This window comes from Condylura cristata, unplaced genomic scaffold, assembly GCF_000260355.1.
Source record: "Condylura cristata isolate star-nosed mole 26May11 unplaced genomic scaffold, ConCri1.0 scaffold00028, whole genome shotgun sequence".
NCBI lineage: Eukaryota > Metazoa > Chordata > Mammalia > Eulipotyphla > Talpidae > Condylura > Condylura cristata.
Window position 1 is genome coordinate 1,419,595 of NW_004567129.1, and position 24,603 is coordinate 1,444,197.

The 24,603-nt window shown below is 36.7% G+C and overlaps 1 protein-coding gene across 3 annotated transcripts in view; it reads left to right on the plus strand.

Annotated features, from left to right (window-relative positions):
- The window catches only part of PHKB (phosphorylase kinase, beta), a 199,894-nt gene that overhangs the window by 55,384 nt on the left and 119,907 nt on the right, over nucleotides 1-24,603 (plus strand). For all 3 annotated transcript variants that reach the window (XM_004690319.2, XM_012730657.1, XM_012730656.1), the window contains one exon: nucleotides 14,383-14,498. In XM_004690319.2, coding sequence (XP_004690376.1) covers nucleotides 14,383-14,498 — 116 coding nt within the window. The remainder of the gene's footprint in view (nucleotides 1-14,382; nucleotides 14,499-24,603) is intronic.

Consider the following 24,603-nt stretch of genomic DNA (forward strand, 5'->3'; position numbering starts at 1 on the left):
AACAGGCAGATCCACTGAAATGTCCTGCTGAGGGGAGCAGCAGGTGGGTCAGGAGAGGTCTGCCACACCATGTGGGTCAGCTCCCTGGCTGGGGATTGAACTTGTGCTACTATGGCTTCAGATAGCCTCACTGTGCTTTGCCAGAGATGCAAGGGTGGGTGGTGAGAGGATTCACCAGAGACAGAGTAGGAAGCAGAACATGCAGTTGTACTGAACTACTGCCAAGGGGAGCACCTGGTGAGACAGAAGAGATCTATTGCTCCTGTCTGGGGTTGAAAGCTGGTGGACTGTAGTGATAGTGCTCAGACTTAACCCCTAGGCCACTAGGAAACCCCTATAGCAATATTCTTAATGTATATTGTATATATTTTTGTTGTTCTTTGTTTTTTTTTTCTTCCCTTTGAACATCTGTATTTGAATTTAATGTCCTCATAGAATAGATTTAGAAGTATGCTTTTCTCATTTTGAAAGAGCTTTTGAAGGATTGATTTTAATTCTTTAAACATTTGGTAGAATTCATTGGTGAAGCTACCTGGATCTGAACTTTTCTTTATGGGAAGTTTATTACTGTTTTCATCCCTACTTATTTTGTGTCTATTCAGATTTTCTGTATCTTCTTGAGTCAATTTTGGTAGTTTGTAAAGTCTTTACAGCAATTTGTCCATTTCATCTAGGTCATAAACCATTTTTCTTCCTTTTCATGGTAGTATTAGCATATCCTTACTCCTAATTTTAGTAACTTGAACCATATAGACTCTTTTTTCTTGGGCAGTGTAGCTAAACATTTATCAATTTGATTCTTCAAAGAATCAATTTTTTATTTCATTGCCTTTTAAAATTATTTTCAAGTCTCTATTTGCCTTCTAATTACTATTACTTACTTCCTTCTGCTTTGTTTGGTTATGTTGGTCTTGTTTCTTAGCTATAGGTAAAAGTTTAGATTATTGATTTAAAATAATTCTGCCTTTCAAATAAAGTCATTTACTATTATAAATTTACCTCTATACTCTGCTTAGCTAGCATCTTACTACTTTTGTACTTACTCAACATATTTTTTAATTTCCCTTGTGGGCTCCTCTTTAAATTGTTGGTTTAGGGTGTTGTTTCATTTTCACATATTTTTGAATTTCCATAGTTTTCGTGGTCTTGGAGACTAGGGTTGGAGTGATCCTAATCCAATTATTGAATACAATTATTTCCATATAAAACATAGTAATATTTTACTCAACTCTAGAATTAGGTTTCTTCCCCCCTCCTTAAGCACTGTTGTATTTTTATTTGTTTGGTGTATTTCTTGAAAAAGTTTTTTGCATTTTTGTATTGTGTCATGTGAAGCCTTTGACATCTTTGACAAAACTCAGATACTTAAATTGTTTGACTGATAGGCCTTCTGATCTTTCACAATGTCCTCTCTGTATTTTTTGGGTACACCATGAAAGGTGTCACATGCAATATATAACTGTCTTTTAGGTTTCACTTTCTGCGTTTGCAGAACTTCAAATTCAGCCAGTGCTATGAGATTGTGTCTCAATTCTTGATTATGGGCACAGCCCTGCCATACACACAGCCCTCTGGCTGTATAGGAATATGCTGGCACTTTCCAAAGTCCCCTGTGTACCTCATCCCCATCATTTAGAACATTTTTTCCAGGTAGCTGAAATGTTAAGTTGTTGCCAGTGATTGTTTTCAACATTTACCTTTGGGAGGAACAATTGTGTTTCCGGAGCAGACTCCAAGTCTGGACATTTTTAAAATGTTCTGTAAGTTTCAGTTTTCAAGTAGTTGTCAGATCAAATAGTGACACTTGGCTGAGAGGGTGATTTGGGAACATTCTAGCTTGTCCCTCCTGGCAGCTTTTACTCTGCTGGCTTTCATGACGACAACCTTTGTGTGACTGGGGCTACCACAGCTGGGAGGCGGGGAGGGCTGGAGCTCATGCTACCTGAAGTGTCAGTCATTTTTCTTGATTAAATGGCCTTGGATCGTTGTAACTCTTGTTTACAAGGGCTCTTGTTAATACCAGAGCCCTGAAAAAGTTGATTTTGATGGTCTTTGTTAGTAATCTTGTTACTTTTATGGATGAGTAGATTTTCTAAGACCTTTGCCATTCTGAGGATTGCATTCCTATTTGTAATTATTTTTAGTGTAGCTTTCTATTTATACTTCTTTCTCCCCACACACAGCCTTTTATCTTGCAGTTCATTCTATACAATCAATTAAGATGGGACTCCTAATGTATTTTTAACTGCATTAAATACTTCAATATGCTTCAACCATTTTGCCACGTTTAAACATCTGTGTAACAACACATTTAATGGCTGGCCTGTCTTATAAGTTAGAATTATGCACCTAAATGCCTGCTATCCATTTGTTTTCAAATATTGAGTGATTACCTGTTGTATCCCTAGGCATTTTCCTTTGGATAGTCTGTTTCTTTTGTAAGAGGAGTGTGGGTGTCTTGGTGATAGGAATGAGTAGTTCTGTACATCTGAAGAGAGGTGATCCTATACCTGTGAATCACATAGTATGTTAAACAATACTACGGCAATAAAAATAAAATAATAACAGACCATTAGACTTGTATTAATGACTCCTGTCATATATTACACCTATTTTGAACTGTATGTTTGGGAGGTCCTTAGAATTCAGCTGTTGCCTTGAAGTTGCTGTTACTTCATTGATTCCACAATCAAGTAATCATGTCCAAGTCACTATCCTTGATTTTTTTTGAGATTTATTTTATTTATTAATACAGAACTGGGATACAGGCCAGAGTTGCAGGGGTGGTGAGAGGATTCACCAGAGACAGAGTGGGGAGCAGAACAAGAAGATTGATGAAGTACATTGGTGAGAGGAGCAGCGGGTGGGTCAGGAAAGGTCTGCTATGCCATGTGGGTCACCTCCATGGTGGGGATCAAACTCACATTGAAGCAGCCCTGGCTAGCTTGCATTGCTGTGCCTTTACCCACTGTGTAACCAGGGAGGGTCTATCTTTGATTTTTTAAAAACTGTAATGATAACTGCTGGTAATTATGTGGAAATGCTTTTGTGTGTGTCAGCAGTTATTTCAGTGACTTAACTTAAAAGGTGCCTATTTTTCTCTTATGTAATGCATTGCTTAGATATTGGCTAGCTGTTAGGCTGGTCAGCTTCTCTTCTCTTTATTATCTCACAATGGCTGCTCTATTATTTATGGTAAAAGAAGGGGAATTTGGCAAAAATGATATGTGTTAGTACTTTTCACTAGACATTGTTCTTTTCATCAGAAACATCGAAAACCTTTCTACAAGTCCCTTGTTGACTCGACTTCTGCTTTATTGATCCAACTATTAGGAGGTCACCTTCAGTGGAGTAGGCAGGCAGAGAAAGCGTGTATTTCTTGTTCCAGTCTCTACAGTTGTGCTGTCCAAGATAAATATGAGTATGAGTCCCATAGTAATTAAAAAATTTGCAGTAGCTATATGAAAAACATCAAATTTGTTTTAACATTTAATTTTATCTACTGAATTTCAATGTATAATAAATGTAAAATATTACTAAGGTGATGCTTCGTATCCTATATTTTGTACTAAGTCTTCACAATTGGTGTGTATTTTATACAAAAACCCATCTCAATTAGAGTAGCTGCATGGCAGGTGCTCAACAGCTGTGGAAAACTGACAGTTACTTTGTTACGTGAGGTTGTTAGTGTTATTTACCTGTGATTTATAATATGTTAAATTTTCATAATGTAAGCATCTATTAGAAAATTATTTTCACTGAGATAGTTCAAAACTTGCCTTTTTTTAATTAAAGGAAGCTTTCTTTATTTTTTGTGGTAGTGATAGTAGTTCTCACAGGAGATTTAGTGTCTCTAAACCAACCACCAACCATGTAAACATGTGAATATATACTATATATTATGTATTTTACATACTTAAATATATGTGATATTTAAAAATAGACAGGCTGTTGTTAACCCTCTAGAAGAAGATTGCCCTCTAGAAGACCCATCAGGTCACCATATACTGGTCATTGCTACCATATAGTTTCTTCCCTGCTCCCACCCCACCCCACATTCTATCTAACGAGTAAGTCCTTGAAAGTTTTCCTCTTACCTTACACTATATTCCACCCTGCTCTTATTCACATAATTTGGGCTATATTTCAGTTAAGAAGTGCTTTAGTTTAGAAGCAGATTAATGCTCATTAGGGGTCAAATCTTCCTTGGAATGTTGTATCCAGTTTGGACTGTTACAAGCTAAGTGTAATTTACAGACATTTAGAAAATGATTTTTTAATATTAGAATTACAATTTATAGAACAATTAGATTTTAGTATTAGAAAAATGGGTCCATGGAGAGAGCTTAATTTAAATGATTTAGAACTGGAAGTGGGAAAGTTGGTAGATAGATGATATCACTGAGTCACTGCTTATTTCAGGGGTATTGAGGATAAGCAGCTGGAGGTCTCAGCCACATCTGGAACAGAGTTAGGGTATGAAGACCAGTGTCATAGCATGGAGGAAGTAGAGAAACCATCAGAGAAACCATGCAGGAATGACTGGGAAATGGGAAGTCAAGAATGGTGCCATATCACTGGGAGTGATTCAGGTCTTCCCTACACCAGTGCTTTGGCCTCTCCTGTGCTTCCAGCCTGGAAGGAGGAATGTACATGCTTCTGAGAGCTCAGCCTGATCAACAGTTCCAGGAAGGACACCCATGTGGCTGGGGACTGGTTTAGGCAGTGGAAAGAGCCACTTGTCTTTCCCCTCGGTGGTCGTTGCACTCTTAGAATTGTCTGTACCCACCTTGGGGAGTCATGGAAAATGCCCACCCTGCCTCACTGTGCAACCTACTGCATAGGCATCCTGTGCCTACAATGGAATGCGAATGACCACAGTAGCCTTAGTCTGCCTACTGAGTTCTTTGTGCCTGCCCTGGGAATCTGAAGCACAGTTCTAGAACTGATAGTTCTGGCACCTGCTTTCCTGCATAATGAGGGAGAAGGCAGCATATCCTGCAATATCAGGCACAGAGACTTTAAGGCAGGGAATTGCTAGACTGTGGACTTGGGATAGCCTGAGTGTCCCCACCCCATGGCCTTCAGCCTCCACTAAGACTACAGAAGTTGAGAATAGTCTCAGTGAATGCAGTCTGCCCAGAGGTTTTGCTGACCCCTACCTGGGAGGCAACCACACTGGTGCTATTTCTGGTGCCTGTTTCACTGTGCAGTGGGAGAATGCAGCACTTCTGGACACACAGCACGTTTGGCAGGGAACTCCTAGAGAAGGGGCTTCAGACAGCATGGGTATATTGCCACCCTTCCCCCCATGGGACTTCTGGGCTCACAGCCAGAGTGTGTAGTCAAACTACAAGCTAGCACTGTTAGCAGAGCATGCAAACAGAGGGCAGTATTATTACTGCCAGGAGTGGAGTATGCTATCTCATAGCATGCTCTCTTGGGCTTCCCCTGACACTTCCAATTTACTACTTTTGGCGAGTACAGAACTTCTGGGCAGAAGCTCCAACAGAGCAAAATGGGCAGGGAAAAAACCCAGCACAGAGCATTGAGACCTCAAGGGTGATGTCACTGCAAGGAGTTGTTAGGATGATATCATGATTTTTTTCCTGAAATCTCTGGAAAATGTTCTTTAGAAAATAAGCCTGCACCTTTAACAGTGTAACTGAGTTAGAAGAATAACTCATCAAGAACAAACTAAATTAATATTTTGGAAAGAAAGCAGTTCAGTCAAGAAAAGGCTCATTCTTTGGTTTTCACATTCTTGGAATTTATGCACATAAATTATCACTGTTTTAGTATAATGATAGCTTTTTCTTCAATAATGCCAAAGCATTAAATAGATAAATGGCTTTTCACTCTGTGCTTAAAATGTGTAAACATATGCCATTTTTATTCAACAACTAATTATTGGGGAATTTCCATGTGTAGTAATCTAGTATATATGATGGAATAAAATGGTGAGTTAAGATAGCATCTCACATGACCTTGAGACATTTTTTTCTTCCAGGAAAATTTCTCATTCAGGTTGATACCTGAAGGCAGTGTAGAAATTGTTTAGGTGACACTATACTAGGGAGAGGTAATAATATGAAGCAATAACTAAACTTAAGAAAACCTAGATTATTCCAGGAGCTGGAAGAAATTTCATTTGTGGCATTTTGTAGCAATCAGAAAGTGGGTTAACTGTTTTTGAGAAACATTTGGTCAAGTTTCTGTAAATGTGATGATCGAGCTGAATAAGCAGATTGTTTAGCCTTTCTTACTCCAAAAATGCAGAATACATAAACCAAATGTAGTTCATTTTAAAAAGCCAATTAAGTAACCAAGCACAAATAAAAGAAAATCCCCAATTGTGGACAGTCATTAGAGAATGCGCAGTTAGCATTTGTTCTGGTGGTGTAGGTAAGCCCTAGGGCCCAATAGTTGTATCTGTTCAGATTTATTATATCACTTAGCTATTACATTTTCTTAGCAAAGCACTCCACAATTTAGTGACCTTTAAGCAAATTTTGTCTACTATATGCTTACAGAAGAGTTGACCAGTTTTGATATGCTGAAACTCAGCTGATCTTGGCTGAACTCATCAACGAATACAGGCTGTGACTTCTTCACAGTCTGACAACTAATTTAGAGTGGAGAATAGGCCAGGCAGATGGATGAAGTCCACTGCTGAGGGGGACAATGGCAAGACAGGAGAGGGCTGCTGCGCCCTGTGGGTCAGCTCCTGGGCTGGGGATCCAACTTGCACTGAAGTGGCTGCAGCGAGCTTGCAGTACTGCACCCGATCCCACTGTGCCATCAGGGAGGGCCCAATTTTGTCATATTCTTAACAAAAAAGTATAACCTCAGAGTCCAATCTTGACAAAAACACTAGGCAAACAGAAATTGTGATAAAACAGCTTGGCAATACTCTTCAATGAGAAGTATTAATATCATGAAAACTAAGGAAAGAATGAGGAAGAAATAAACTAAGTCTCTTCTAATTAAAAGCAAAATACAATGAGTTTTGCTGGATAGGCTTCTCGAACAAAATAATAATAGTAGTACTCAATACTAATTTCTTGATTTGATCAAGGTTAATACAATATTAACATTAAGGTAGATGAAACATATAGAAATTACTCTTTTTGTCTCTTTTCCCAAAGTCTAGAACTAGTTCAGAATACAGAATGTTCTCAATGTAAATATCTCTATTTGTGAGAATCGATGAAATAATTGTGGCATATTCAAGTGAATGGAGTATTAGTCCAAAAACAATAATATATGCAGCATAAATGTGGAAATATGGTAAAAATTATTAATATGAATTATGGGATAATAGTTATTTTGGGGTAGTGTGGGGAGGTGGTGGCTATGGTTATGGGAAAAGAGCTTCAGTTGTTTGCATTGTTGTCTTAAAATAAGATCTAAAGCAGAGAAGACAGTTTTAAGAGAAAAGTATTATTTGTATATGAGGATATTTCATTTTCTCTTGACAAAGGAAAACTGATTCACCTTTTGACAAGGCTCTCCTACTCAGCAGTGTGTTGGAGAAGTCTAACATACTTGTTAACATTTATTAAATTTAGCTGATGTCTGTTATTTATTGTACCTATATGTATATGTATGAAATATAGTTCTAAAAGTATAATCCTTCAACTGAGTTCTTTGTAGTGTTAAGCCACTTTTAACATAGAAAACTTATACCTATTCTATACATTTAAAAATGAAGATCTTTATATAAAAGGAACCCAAAGTAGGAAAGAAATGAAATTATCCATTTTTCCACATGAAATATACACAAAAATAAAAATTTTCACTACAAAGCGTTCTTTAAAAGATTTTTTATTTATTTATACATACAGAACTGGGGTATAAGTCAGAGGGTGACGGGGGGAGGGGTTTAAAGAATTCACCAGAGACAGATTGGGGAGAAGAACAGGCAGATCAACTGAAATATGCTGCTGAGGGGGGCAGTGGGTAGATCAGGAGAGGTCTGTCACACCATGTGGGTCACCCCCTTGGCTGGGGATTGAACTTGTGCTATAGTGGCTGACATAGCTTCATAGTGCTGTGCTTCTATCCATTGCACCATCAGGGAATGCCTCACTATAAAGCTTTTAAAAACAACAAATCAGTACAGTGAAGTGGCATGCTACAAAGTCAAAATACAAAAATTAGTTATGCCTCTGCAGGCAAATAGTGATCTGGAACAGAAAGAAACATATGACATTATTTTAAAAAATAGAAAAAGACACATACAAAAATAGAGTTGTATATTGCTCATGGATTGGAATAATTAATATTTTTAAAATGTCCATCTTATCCAAAGCAATGTACATACTCAGTGCAATCTCTATCAAAATTTCAGTAGCATTCTTCATAGAAATAGAGTTAAATTACTAAAATTTATATGGGACCACAAAAGATTTTGAATAGTCAAAACAATCACTTCAGAATTGAGTTATCAGAGCACCTAGAATTCAAACTATATTGCTGCCATACTACAGTCAAAATAGTATGACATCAATGAAATTAGATGCATTCACCAACTGAATAGAATTGAAAGCCCAAAATAAACTCTCATGTATATGAACAAATACAATGGAGAAAGGAAAGTCTCTTCAAATGATGTAAAAACTGGGCAGCTACTTGTAGAGTGAAACTAGACCACTATATCACAGTATACAAAAAAATTAAACTCAAAATGAATGAAAGATATAGATGTTAGACCCGAAATCATAAGTACATAGCATAAAATACAAGCAAATTTTGGCTTCAGAGGTGACTTTGAGGTCTTGACTCAAATGACAAAGGAAACAAAAGCAGAAATAAACAAATGAGATGACATTAACTAAAAAGCCATGCAGCACGAAATAGTGTCCTTATGTGAAAAGACATCCTAAGAAACAGGTGAATGTATTTCTATATTGTACATCCCATGATGGGTTAATGTAGAAGTCTACAACAAATTCATACAGTTCATCAAAGAGAATATAATATCCCAACTAAAGAGTAAAAGTTTTGAGAAGTAAGAATTTTAGTAGAAAATCTTTGTCCCCAAATAGAATTTTATCATCTTCTGAACTTCAGCATTTTGTTAGGTGGGTAGGTTAATTTAAAAGTATTGTTTTATATTAGGTTATTTCATTTACTCTTGACAGAAAGAAACCTGGCTTGCCTTTGACAAGGCTCTCCTACTCAGCTGTAGCTACTCTGTGTTGGAGAAGTCTGATATACTTGAATTTAGTCCTTAAACTTTTTTTTTTCTTTTTTTTACTATGAGGATTTGGGCTTCTGGTGAATGTGAGTTTTGAATCATTTTTGCTTAGGATACTTAGCAAAAAAGAAGGAATTAAGAAGTAGAAAAAAATGGAAAAGTGAAAACAGAAGGCAAGTCAAGAATGGAGATTTTTATGTTGAAAGTACTGCAAGAGAGAAAGAGAAGCAGGTGGAAACCACCTTCACAGCCAGGCCTCACCCTAACGGGTGGTCGCTGCAGGCAGTTGGATATTGTGTGCCTGGCAGGCAGGTATTGTGCCAGGGCTAAAACTTCTTGACCTTGAATGTCAGGGAAGGTGTGTATGAAGTGGGTTAAGGCTACTTTTGCTCTCCTAAGCAACTGCTGACTTATGGCTTAGTCACATTAAAGGGTATGTAATTATAAAAGCCTTTGAATTCTGCATGAATACAAGATGCAGGGGGAAAAAGCTTTCAATATTCACTTAACTCATTTAAACAAAATTAATTTATAAATGTCCTTTGAAACAGCGAAGAAAGTTGCATTTTCAAATGAGAGCCTGAAACATTTCAATAGGAAAAGAGCAGCAAGTAGACATCAGTTCCAGCTTGCCATTATTACTAATTCAACATGTCTAAATTCAAGCATAATTTAAGCTTTGTACTTGGTGTTTGGTTTGAATTGTCTTACTTATGAATGTTATTTAAGATATTTTAATGAATTTTTATTGGATCATTTGTAATATCAATCCTTACCTTATTTCATCATTATATGTGAACTTTGTTATTCACAAATTGTCCTATCATAGAGGTTTTTTAATATAGTCAACCTTAAATTTGAGGAAAAACTATAAATTCTGGTTCACACTGATTTATTGTAGTGAATGCTTTTAGCAGTATAAAGGGTAGAGAGAGAAAGAAAGAAGGAGAGGGAAGTAGAGAAGGAGAGAGTCAGTTTTCAAAAATGTAACTTTCAAAGATGCCTACTTTCAAAGCAAGGCCACATAAACTAGAAATTGGTGTGAAAATGGAGCAAACAGCAACATTGGGTACATGGACTAGAGTCAGAATTGAAGTTAGTACACAGAATGCCCTGAACTTGGAGATAGTGATTTTTATTTTATATTCTAACAATCTCACAGTCCCCTAAGTACTCCCTCCATACGAAAGCACTGTATTGCTTGTGTGCAAAATGTACGAAATAACTATTTCTGAGCTCAGAGACTTTATATAGATCCATAATTCCTTATCTGAATAAAACTTTGGGGGCAAATATGTTTTAGGTATCAGAATCTTTATTTTAAAAAAGAGCTACTGTGCAGCCCTCCCTGGTGGTGCAGCAGGTTAAAGCACTGCTCTGAGAAGCTAAAGCCACTTCCGCATGAGTTTGATCCCCGCCTGCCCAGGACCACATGGCGTGGCAGACCGCTGCTCCCCTCAGCAGTGTACTTCGTCAGTCTGCCTGTTCTGCTCCCCACTGTGTCTCTGGTGAAGCCTCTCACCACCCCTGAGCCTCTGGCATGTACCCCAGTTCTGTATGTACAAGTAAAACCTTAAAAAAAAAAAAGAACTACTGTGTACCTTATTTATGGAAAATTCCCATCATGGTTTAAGGCCGATCCCATTAACAATATACTTCTATTTTTGTCATGAGACATATGCATATTCACACAAAGTGGGTAAGTAAGGCAGATTACTTCATGTCAATTCTGGGGTTTCCTGACAAATGCGTTAAGAATGAAACAATTGGTTTCAGAGTGTGGAATTTTATATTGCAAATAAGCTATGGTAGACCTGTATGCTAATTAGATTTGGGGGAAAAAAGAACACATGAACAAAGAAAATTTCAGTCCATAGTCTTGGTTTGATGTGCAATTTTAATTAAGAGAGAGAAGTTACAGGCCTCACCATTGAAGGAAGGTTTGAACTGGGGCTGAAGAAAGATTCACAGGTGTGTTTCAGTAGGAAATGAGCAAAACTGAACCTGACCAGCCCACCGGAACCTGTGGTTTGTGTTGCACCTTGTAGAGGCACACAGACTGGAATGGGAAGAATATGGAGATTTCATTGCCAGACATGAGACTTGTTATATTGTGTCAAGATTGACAGCACCCCTTTGAACCAAAGAAATAATGAGAAATAAAAAGAAAATTTGGGTGTCAGATTTATTGGGGGTGGGGGAAAGAACAAAGGACACACAGTAACCAAAGGTTATATCCATAGTTCTAGACCAAGAACTTGGAAAACCAGTCGTTTTATGGAGTAAAAAAGAAGTGAGAGTTGCTTACCAACAGTAGAAGAGGGTAGAACATACTGGCAAATCCATTTGAAAATGTTTCATAGAGTTATAATTATTCAGAGCTCAACTCACAGAATTGTAAAAATACATGAGCAATACCTTACTCTGCTTTGTGGAGATCAGGGCCTCGTGTGTCACATAGCTGTATAGTTAATAGTATCGTACAGCAAGTTCCCAGTAGAGTAGAGAGCAGTATCAGATCTTTCATACACAGTGTTCTTGCCTTTGTGTTTTTCTGTGTGTGCTTTCTTTTATACCACTGTCTGTTGTTGAAATCAGGATAATGAATGAGCTTCCTGGAGGCAAAAAGTGTGTGTGATACAGAAAATGAGACAGAACTCTGAAGAATGCTCTTTAGGGTGAAGGAAGAGGAGACAAGTGAGGAAGGATGAGTGTCAACGTAGGGAATGGAAACTTTCAAGAAGAAATAAGAATGGATGATAGGCATGTTATAGGATTTGTGCAAATGTAGAATTTGGTAAACTGTACAACTGTAGATCTGTAGTGATGAGGATACACAATCAAGTTAAAATGTTTATTGAACATCTGCTATACCTCAGGCACAGTTCTTAGGGATAAAGCAGTGAAAGGCCCTTCCCTCAGAGAACTTAACATATGTAGAAGCATAAATGAAAAAAATCAAATGCTTTTGTTATACTTTATTTCTAGGACAGTTTTTGGTTTATAAAAGTAGGACATTACACATGGGGGGGTGGGGAGGGAAGTGCACGGGATTATGGTGATGGCACAAGGGTGACATGGTGATGGGAAACCCGCGGGGATTACAATTGAGATGGAAAAAAAATGTACAAAATGATGTAAAAATAAACTGTTATGTAATAATAAAAAAAATAGGACATTACAGAGAGAGTTCCAATAGACCCTCAACCCCCCTCTCCCCAATAATATCTTCCCATAGCAACATTAACCAACAGAAGGCTATATCTACTTACAAGGATGAACCTACAGTGACATAGCCACCCAAAGGCAGCAGTTTATCTTGGTGTTCACTCTTAAGTACAGTATATTCATCCTAATAGCAGCACAGAATATTTCCCCTGCCCTGAAAACTCTCTGCGCTCTGCCTCTTCTCCCCAGCCCGGCATCATTCATCTTTGCTGTCTCCATGTTTTATTTTTCCATATGTCATATATCATTAGTATCTTAAAACATACAGCCTTTTCACATTGGTTTCTTTTGCTAATATGTATTTAAGATCCTTCCTCGATTTTTCATGATGTGATAGCTAATTTCCTGTTAGCACTAAATAACATTTCACTGGATGGACATAATTTATCCATTCACCCACCGAGGACATCTTGGTTGCTTCCCAGTTTTGGTAGGTGTGACTAAAGCTAGAAACATCTAAATGCACTTTCTGTATATTTTAAGTCTTTCAGTTACAGAGTTCAGAAAATTGAATGTGACGATGTGTTACAGCATGTTTAGTTTTGTAAGAAACTGCCATGCTACTCCAAAGTTGAATTCCTACCAGCACTGTAAAAGCTTTCCTGTTACGACAGTATTTGTTGTTGCCAGATTTTGGCCATTCTAATTGCTCTGCAGTGGTATCAAAGCAGATTGTTTTTTAAATTTGTTCTTCCCTGATGACATATAAAATATATTTTCATATGCACATCTCCTTTTGTTAAGTGTTTGTTAAGGTCATTGATCCATTTTTAAATTGGGTTGATTATGTTCTTGTTACTGATTTTTAAGTGTTCTTTATATGTTTTGGATAATGGTGCTTTATAAAATACACCTTCCGCAAATATTTTCTCTCGTGGCTTGTCTTTTAATTTTCTTGACATTGTAATTCATGAATAGATGTTTTTAATTGTAATGAAATCCAATTTATCAAATTTTTTCTTTAATGAATAACTTCTTTGGTTTTATGGCTAAAAAGGTATCATCATACCCAAGGTCATTTAGATTTTCTCGTTACCTTGTAGAATTTACAATTTTGTTCTTCCATTTAAGTCTATAACCCATTTTGTGTTCTTTTTTTTTTTTTTTTAAAAGATTTTATTTTATTTGTGCATACAGAACTGGGATACAGGCCAGAGATGTGGAGGGTGAGAGAATTCACCAGAGACAGAGTGGAGTGCAGAACAGGCAGATTGACGAAGTACACTGCTGAGGGGAGCAGCGGGCGGGTCAGGAGATGTCTGCCACGCCATGTTGTCACCTCCGGGGCAGGCGGGAATTGAACTCATGAGGAAGCGGCTTTAGATTCTCAGTGCTGCGCTTCAACCCGCTGCGCCACCAGGGAGGGCCTAGATTTACTTTTTTTTGTCTGTGTGTGAATGTCCATTTGGTCTAGCACCATATCTTGAAAAAACTATCTTTGCTCCCTTGACTTTATATGTCGGGGAACCTGTGGAAGGCACGGAGGACATTAGCTTATGGGAGTAATAGGCTTTAGTTTGGGTCAGCATGGGACTGACTCAATGTAGAACTGAGATATACCTTTTTATCTGCCACATTTTAGACTTATTTAACATTTTATATGGACATTTTAGTTGCCAAATATGATGTAATTTAAAACAGGGCTTTATGTTTTTTCTTAATTCTTAAGATGCATAGTTCTTATAAACAGTAATAGTGAGTTATTAAAGAATTATAGTTGGAGCATTGAGATTATTTAATTCTTATTTCTATACTGTGTGGTTGTATTAGATTTTAATTTTATATTAGAAAACTTTATATTATAACAGAATTAATTGTCACCTAATAATGTTGTTAAAAAGTATTGTTAAACAAGTATGTATTTGGATTTCTAAGTGTACCTAATTGTTGTTATTAGTGCCATGAGATCCTGTTATTCTATGTGTCCTTATGCTTCATTTCTTTTCTTTTAGGTCTCTTTTATTCAAAACCTTGTATTTTGTGTTGAAAGAGTTTACCGTGTCCCTGATTATGGTGTCTGGGAAAGAGGAAGCAAATATAATAATGGCAGCACAGAGCTACATTCAAGGTAATTTGCTGATTTCTGAGTTTTTTTTTTAATTCAAATGTGTGGAATTTGAATATGAATAAAAATGAATTAAAAAATCAAAGTATTAGATTGGTGTTAATTTTCATCTGTCTTTTTTCTTTCAATTTATGATGTAGATGAAATTCACTTAAAATTAAAGCAAGAGTCTGTTCTCAGTGCCCATAAGCAGATGCAGGAGAGGATCAGGCTGTCTTTTCCAGTGTTCCTAGTGTTAGTGTCTGCATAGCAACCTGAGCAATCCAAGGCGTGGCCTTTCTGCTCAGCCAAGACATTTTTCTTCTCTTCCTTGTAATAATGCAATTTAAAAGATCAAGTACCTTAACATTGTCAAACACCAATTGTATTTGCATGGGTTGAAAAATTCCCTTCCGTCTTACAGAGCTGATTTTTATCCTAATCATAGACTCTCATACCCATCATGTAAAACTTAGCATTGCTGTTTTCTTTAAGAGGTGTGATCAGCTTCTTGATCTGTGGTGTAGTGGATTTGAGTAAACAGCAATAAGTGATGACTGAAGTACTAATCACATATATAGTACTAATCACACACACAGAAAATGAGCTGATGTAGCGCATTTAGTAACTGAAAACAGTTGATTACTAGCTGTGTGATGTCTCTATGCCTTAGTTTCCCTGACTGTAAAGTGAAAATAGTAATAGTTTCTTTCATACAGAGTTGTTATGAAGATGCCATATAAAATTTTGAATACATGGTATAACTAACTACTTGAATACGAGCTCCAGGAAAGTAATATATTTCTACAAGTTTTATGAATCATATAAGATAGAACAAATACTAGCAATGGTGAAGAAATCAGTGAGAGAAATAATTTGTTGGAAAGTATAGTTGAAACAGTAAATTTTGGCAAATACTGAAAACAGGAATATATTACTATATTTCAACTATCATTCAAATTAACATTAATATTCTGCCTATCAGTCACATGATAAGAAAATGACTGATTAGATAAGGTGATTTTAAAATTTCTACCTTTAAAGTATTTATTATAATTAGGTGTGCTTTTAAGTAATCATCTTAAATGTGACAATGTGCTTTAACTGACATTACTTCTGTATAAAATATTTAGAGTTGGTGTTTTCCTGTTTATAGAACTGTAGTAAACTTGGCAAGAATCTTGAGTAAAATTTACCATTAGCCCTGGAAAATGAGTGTGTTGGAAGATCCCTAGTGAAAAATCAAAAACTCCAATTTGTTTTCCTGTAACTGAGATGCCAATCTTTAAATTGAATCATTAAGGATTTTATTTCAAGACTTGGAAGATCATTATGTGATGTTCTTTGCTACCTTTTGCATGCAAAATTAATCTTAATTGTAGCAGGCCAATTTTATTCAGATGGATGGGAAATGAAGTTTGCCGTTTAGATTTGGATGATGGGTTTTATACATTTAACATTCATCTTCTAATTTTCCATGATATGACACTTTGATTTCCCCAAAAGAACTTTAAACATTAGTCTTTACATGTTTCTGAGCACAGTGCTCCACAAACCTGTTCTGGATGTGTTACCTCTGGAAAAGGGTCTATTTTGAAACTGCAGCAGAACTGAACCCATGGCACTGAGGATGCAGGGATGTCAGGGCATGGAGGGGAGGGTAATATTTTTCTCTATTTAGAACTGGGGAGTGGAATGTAGAACCAGTGACTCGGTTGCAACTCATACTGCATTGCTGCTGTTGTACGTCCCAGAACACACTCTGACTAGCTGGATCTGATCTTTATTGTTTCACATATTGTCCGTACACTAGTCTGGCAACTTCAGACAGCCTAAAACAGTAGTCCTTCTGGCTGTGAGTACTCATGCTGCCCTTTGCCTCCATCTTTCTTTGTGTTCTCCCTCATCTCTGTGCTTAACAGTGCTCCTCAGGGTGAGGCAGAGTGAACAGAGGTTCTTCCACTGCCTGGGGTTTGCTCATGCCTTGGCTATAGTGACTGCCTTGGTGAATATCCCTTCCTTCCTTTGCCACACTGGGCACATCTTCTAAGCTCTACCCTGCTCCTGGGCACCCCAAACACACAGAATTCTGAGGTAATGGGTTCCCTCTTCAGCATCTATACACAGTTGTCCTGTAATAGTGCAAATCTTTGGCATATAGTTACAGAATATTTTTTTATTTTGACCAACCAGAGAATACTACTGCCTTTTATACAGGTTTTGTGATTCTCCCCACACAAAATGATGAAACTGTAGGTAGTAGAATCAGAACTGGATTCCAGTGGTTAGCCTCCAGATTGAAAGAAAGTTGCTTTTGTTGTATCATGTCATATTAAAAAGTCTTAATTTTTCCTAAAGTTTGAAAGAACAGCAGGGTGTAAACTCATAAATGCATTTCAAGATCTTTGTTTAGTAATCAGTACAGTTGAATTCAGCTTTATGTTTGGTCAGACTCTTCCTGATCTGCCCTTTTCATCTCCAGGTTTGCTGGTTTCATCTCCAAGTTTGCTGGGTCCCTTTTAGTTCAGGTTCTTGAATTATTTAGTATTTCTAGGCAAACCCAGGTTTTTACCTAATGTGGTCTCAGTATGTTTATCTGAACCCCACTCAAGCAGTCTCACCCCTTCCAGGACTTTAGTAAAAAGGGTCCATTGCTGTAAGCTCAATATGATTCCTTTAAAATGTTTCCTAAGAAGCTATATCCCGCTCCCCTGATTTTTCTGTTGACTTCTCAAGCAACATGCTCCTTCCAATTTTTCCTCTGGTATCTGAAACTGTAATAGATGATTATCTTTTCTCTTGTTCAGTCACTGTGTATTTTAGCAAAGGCCTATATATTTTAATATCATGTATTATTTAGTTATATCATTTTGACAGCACTCTTTATTGTAGCAATAATTTTTTTTAAGATTTATTTATTTATGCATACAGAAGTGGGGTACAGACCAGAGGTGCAGGGGGTGAGAGGATTCACCAGAGACAGAGTGGGGAGCAGAACAGGCAGATCGATGACGTACACTGCTGAGGGGCACAGCAGGCAAGGCAGGAGAGGTCTGCTGCTCCATGTGGGTCACCTCCCTGGCCAGGAATTGAGCTGCCAAAGCAGCTGCAGTTAGCTTCTAGTGCTGCACTTTAACTTGTTTTGCCACCATCGAGGGCCCAGCACTAATTCTTAACCCCTAGTGCTTCATATTCAAGTAGTCTGCTCAACTGCTCCAAAATTAATTTGGGTATTTTAATCTTTCCATTTCCCCCTCATTTATGCAAAAATATTCCTACTCCTTGGGGCTGCCTTTAACCAGAGCTCTTTCCTTGGGAGAATGGATGAGTCTTCTATAAGATGTTAATCGGCCCTTAACCTAACTTTGAATTTTTTTGCAATTGGGAAGCAAAAAGTAAAACTATACTTAATAATTTGGTAATATGGACATATATCCATATTAACTCCTAAACAGAACTTTACATTTATCAGCATAATTTTCTTTCTTTACTTGTTAAAGACAAAGATAAAGGAGACTGTAGAGAAAAGACAATTTAAATCTTAGTTTTTGAGTCTTTTTATAGTTTTATGCTCTATTCTCTTGGCTTTTCCAATAAAAATAGCTATCACTAAAATATCAGACAAGTAACCATCATTGTAGCACTTTACTCAGCTTAAGATACTTTTAGTGACAATTTTATTCCATACAGTGCTTATTATTTAAAGGCACTACTTAGTCTCCATAAGTCTCTTTTGATGTTCCAGTCATTGAGCTATGATAGAAGCAACTATCCATCAATTCTGCTTCATTTTATATATTTTTACCATGCTATACAATTCATGAACATCCATTAAAACCAGAGTACCATAAAGTCCTTGTTCTTTCAGGAAGTTTCATTGGGTAGCTCAGGGAGTTAAAATAGTGTTTATGAGCAGATTATGAATTTAGTTCCCATGCTTGCCAGTTAATTCTTAGGATTCCCTGGTGGGTTATAAGTCACTTAGCACAAACCTACCATCTTTTCTAGAAAAGCCTTGATTTATACAACAAATCACCTTATTGCAACCTCTCTTCCAAGCAAATTTTACTTTAACTCCTTGCCAGAATCAAACTGGTAAATGATCTATTGATAAATCATTTAGTATTAAATCTCTTCAATAGTAATCGTAATAATTTAATATTGTGAATTTGTTGTGCCAGTAAAATATTTTTAATTTATACAATTTATATATTTATTATATTCACCAGTAAAGTAGAAGATCATACTAGGAGTGTGCTTGAATTTTTAAATAACTTGCCTTTGCCAGAGATTTAAAAAACCAGTGCTAATAAATTAACATATTTATGATTTCAATTAAGTCCATTTTTTAAACCATTTGTGTGGGGAAAGAATGTTACAGTAGAAAGAATTCAATATTTTGTAATCCTTGGAGACAATTTCCAAATTTATTCTCTAGCTGCCTTTTTGTACAGCTTGTTATAGACAGAACCTTGGACTAGCTATATCGTGTATCTCTTCTAGTGCAAAATTGTGTTTTTACCTTTTGAACAAGTTACTTTCTCTCTTATTTCAAAACTATGGAAGTAGTCTTAATAACACTTAACACTTAATAGCATTGTAAGTAAGTAGAGGTTTGCTGATCTACGCAAATAAATATGTAGAATTGTTTCTGCATTGAAGACTAACAGAGAACTCTCAGGACATCAGGAACACCTTATGCAATAAAATCAGTTGACAATAAATGCTTCCACATGAATTGAGGCTCTTCGAATTTTGTGTGGGTACTAGCTTTCCATTTTGAGTATGCAAGGCTAAGTATAGTTGGGCTAATTCTTTTGCATATATGATAGGATTAGGAATCTAGTTTAGGTTCTTTATCACAAAAAAACCAAATGTCAAACTCTTAGGCATCAAACAGCAGTTAAATATCATAATTCTGAGGATTGGCTGAACTGGACGGTTCAAGGGCAAGATCTTTTCATCATTGCCATCAGGTGTGGCTGAGATTGGAGTCATCTTACACTCTCAAGCATCTGATTGATGACAGGAGTTGGCAGGCACTGCCTTACAGCATGGTGATGGATCCACTGTACAGGTCCCCAAAAGATGGCTAGGCTGGAGCTGTACTGCCTGCTATGGCCTCAAAAATCATGTGGCTCATGATTTGTTAGAGTCAGTGAGACCAAGTCATATTCTAGTGAAGGAACTCACACTCTACTTCTTAATGGGGAAGTGCCAAAGAATTTGCAGACTCATTTTATCCCATCATGTATTTGTCACTTGAAAGGTATTCCTTTAGGTTCCAGACCTTGACTTTAGATATGGAAAGAGGCTGTGCTGTTCTTGCCTTGAGTGTACTAGCAGTATCCTGTGAGTTGTTGTGGAATTTATTTAATAGCGGTAATAGTGGCATCACATACTTCCTTCACTGACAATGAAATACGGAATGACTTTTAAGTTAGTGGGGTAGAATCTTAAACCCAATGTGATTTTTCTTCAAAATGAGATAGTTGATTTGAGGCTCTTTTCCTCTTGTTCTGTGTACATTTTTGTGCTGTTAATTTCCTTCTCAGAACTGCTTGAGCTTTGCCTTTAGTTTTCATTCAGTTTATGTACTTCTGAATTTCATTTGAGACATACTTTCTGATCCATGTGGGTTATATTGAAACATTTTGTTTTGATTACAAGTATTGTAAAATTATCCTGTTATATTTCTTTGTTGATTCTAGTTTGATTTCATTGTGGTCAGATAACACAGTGTGGTTTCAGTTCTTTTACATTTTTGACAGTTATCTTTTGGAGTGTGTGTGTGTCCAAGATAAGATAAATGTTCCTATCATTGGTGGGCATTTGAAAAAAAAAAAAAGTTGTATTCAGTTGCACAATGCAGAATTGACTAATACAGAATTGCGTAAGTCAGTTTGCACTACCATAACAAAGTATTGGCTAGCTTAAATAGCAGGAAATAAGTTCACATAATCTGGAGTCTGAGAAGTCCAGTGAAGTTTCTCTGGTGAGAAGTCACTTCCTGATTTATAGATGACTGCCTTCTTGCTAGGTCCTTAGATGTCAGGGAGGGAGAAAAAGCAACCTTTCTGGTATCTTTGCTTATAAAGCACTAAATCTATCATATGGTCCAGTCCTCATGGGCTAATCTAAATCATATTGTCTTTCCTAAAAGCCATCTCCAAATATGTCATATTGGGGCTTAGATTTTGGAGATATACAATTTAGTCCATAGCAAGAATTTTTTTTTTTAATACTGTTTATCAGACAACTATAAATCAGAGAAATTCTTAGGGGAGGGGGCAGGAAAGGGATCAAAATGAAGGTGAGAAGAGCCCAAGGGACCATGGTGATGGTACACAGGTGAATTGGTGTTGGAAGTTCTGTGAAAACTACACCTAAGAAAGAAAACATTGTAAGAAAAAATTAGATTGAAAAAATAACATGGCCCTCCCTGGTGGCGCAGCGGGTTAAAGCACAGCACTGAGAATCTGAGGCCACTTCCGCATGAGTTCGATTCCTGCCTGCCGCCTGCCCCGGAGGAGACCACATGGCGAGCCAGACCTCTCCTGGCCCGCCCGCTGCTCCCCTCAGCAGTGTACTTCGTAGATCTGCCTGTTCTGCTCCCCACTCTGTCTCTGGTGAAGCCTCTCACCGCCCCTGAGTCTCTGGCCTGTACCCCAGTTCTGTATGCACAAATAAAAATAAATAAATCTTAAAAAAAAAAAATAACAAATAAATATACTAAAATAGCATAAAATATATATTTTTATAGTTTGTTGTTTGATGGTGTTTAATTCTACTATATTCTTACTAATTTTCTACTTGCTCTACTAGTTATCAACAGAGGATATTAAAGTCTCCTGTAATAAATGTAGATTTGACTTTGTCATTTCAGTTATATCAGTTTTGCTTAATATATTTTGTAGCTGTCATTTGGTGCATATACATTGAAGATTGCTAAATCTTCTTGGCAAATTGACTTATATCATTGTGTAATATCTCTTTCTGTCTCCAGTAATTTTCTTTGCTCTGAAGCCTACTTTATCTGATATTAATAATAGTTGCTACAGTTTTCTTTTGATTAATGTTTGCTTGATCTCTTTACTTTTAATCTTCTTCCATTGTCATATTTGATATGAGTTTCTTATAGGCAGTATATAATTGGATAATTTTATAGATCATTAATCAACTAATTTCTTTTAGTTGAGGTATTTAGACCTTTACATTTTATTTTATATATGTGTGTTTATTCTTTTCATTTTTCAGTTTTCTTCTTCCTACCTTCCTATGTATTTTTAAAATTCTTTAGAATTCCATTTTATTTTCCCATGGTGGTTTTGAATATATTGTTTTGTATACCTTTTTAGTAATTTTCTGTATATTACATTATATATACATAATAACTCAGTGTATTGATGTTCCCATTTTTCCAATTGGAAGTAAAATTGAGTCATCTTGTCTCCATTTATATCTTAGTTCCTGCCCCATTTATAATACAGTGATTTTAAATATTTTCTCTACACACAAGTAGAACCACAATAATTTGCTGTAACTGCTAAATATAACTTATAAAATTCAAAAGAAGAAAAGCCTGTTGTATATACCCATATTTTTTCTTAGCATATTGTTTCTTCATTTTTTGATTATTCTAACACTGCTTGCTTGCTTTCTCTCTTCCCATCTCTTCCCTTCTTTTCCTTTCCTTTCTGTTTAAAGAACATCCTTTAACTATTCTTTTTGGATAGATTTGCTGCTGACAGATGTCTTTAAAATATATATATATATATATATATGAGATCCAAAATTAGACAAATAGGTTGATACAGGATGTATTTCCTATTATAAGATTCTGAATTAACAGGTTTTTTTCTTTCAAGACTAAAAATTCTTGTGCCATAATCTTTTACCCTCTGTGGTTCTTGATAATCATTTCACTGTCACTCAGTCCATTTTTTGAGGAATTTTACTGTGACTGCTTTAAAAATCTTAGATAATTCTAACTTCTCTTTCATCTCAGTTTTATCATCTATGGATTGTCTTTTCATACAAGTTGAGGTCTTACTGGTTTTAGTTATGATGAGATTTTTGATTGACACATGGATATTATGAATATTACATTCTAAGACCATTGATCTTATCTTAACATTCTATTTTCAGTGTAACTGTTTTGATATCTCTCTGGCAGGGGAAGGAGGTAGATTTATCACCCCATTACTGCCAAATGGAAATGTCAGACCAGGTTTTTTTGAGTGTTCAAGACAAAGACTCCTCATTACTGTTTGGGCTGGGTGGGATGTCTGATGTCCCACTAGGCCTCTATTGAGACCTCCTTGTCTGGAAACATCAGAATCCTTCACTTCTGATTCTTAGTTTGCCTCTATAGCTACGTGACTTCTTTATAGCTGGCCTTTATAGTCGTGACCTCTGTTGGACATCCTCGATGCTATCCCAGCAGGAAGGTGATATTCACCAGCAGAAAGGTAATGTTCAACTTAGTACTGAAGGGTTTATTGTGGAGTAATGACTCTGTCTGTGGTATCTGTTGACACTGAGGTGTGTGTGAGGGAGGAGACCATCCATCAGTAATGGATGATATGACTTCCTCCTTGGAGTTCTTTGGCACCATCGTTGCTGAAAGGGTTGGCAGTTGGGCATGATTCTTCCTTATAGACTTGTAAATATAGATGTCTAGGTTTCCCACTCACCATGCACAGGAGAAGAATGGAGGTGGCCACATTTTTTTCAGAATGAGTACTATCTAGAAGTCTTCTGTGTTTTTAGATTGCCCTTTTCCTGGTCCTTTTGCTAGAGATTGCAGGATATTTTTGTATGCACCTGCTGACATCTGCTTATTAGCTTTTTCAGCTCTACATATGGTAGATGGAGGGAACAAGGAAACTTAACCTCATGTTGTTCTGAGACTGCTGAGGTTCTTGACCAGTTTGCTTTTCATCTCTCCAAGCCTTTTTGTATGAGGGATGGGGAAACTTATGTCTATTCCACTTTCCTATTCATGTATTTTACAGTAAGTTTCTGACCTATTTACTATTCTATAATAAAAATAATGCTTACTTGGTAACGTTTCATGTAAGTAACATTAGAAAAATATAGATCATGATCCCTTGAGTAGCTTGTATCTGTGAATATAAGATTCCAAGCACCTGGAAGACTTACATACTAGCTTTTGGGCCCCAGTCTCAGAAAAAAATGAGAACTGGAATCTTTAGCAAGTGCCTAGGTAATTCTGCTGCTATGAGAACCAAATATTGATAATCACTGTTTTAGAGAAATGCTAAAATGATGATCGGTATTTAATTTAATAAATTGATTTTTAAATATTTACTTATACATACAGACCTGGGTTACAGGCCAGAGGTGCAGTGGCGGTGAGAGGATCCACCAGAGACAGAGTGGGGAGCCGAATAGGCCGACTGATGAAAAACACTGCTGAGGGGAACAATGGTCTTGTCAGGAGAGGTCTGCCGCACCATGTGGGTCACCTCTGGAGTGGGGATTGAACTTATGCTGAAGTGGCTTTAGCTTTTTAATGCTGTGCTTTAACCCAGTGCGCCACCAGGGAGGGCTGACATTTATGCTTTTAATCTATTTTGGGTCTTCTCAGTTTCCAATCCATTTGTATGTGGCATTTGAAAGGTCAAAGAAATACACATTTTATTACAAAGAGAAGATATATGAAAATATGAGCAGTATGGTGATCAGTTATTCAGTGATAATCCCTATAAAACAATCCCTATTTGATTGGGCCCCAAGCAAAGAGCATTTTAAGTGTTATGTTTAACTGTGTGTGTTCTACGGTAAATGTATGACAAGCAAGATCTTTTCAAAGTTTCTAAATTGACATCAGGAAAGCTCTGTTATACTGCTCTGAACTGATGGTAGTTATCCCTGAGTGTGTCATCGTAATACACCTTCCCCTAAAGTTCATCTTTCCTTTTTCTTCAGCTAATGAGTACAAATGATACTGGAAATAAAACTCCTTCCATCAATAGTAAAGCCATTTGTTTAGATCAAGGTGAACTTAGAAATATTTTCCCCAGAAGATCACTAGCTATAAAAAAGAAAAATTAAAATAGTGAAATGTCAGATTGAAGTCTCTTAGACATTATTCTTCTTACAA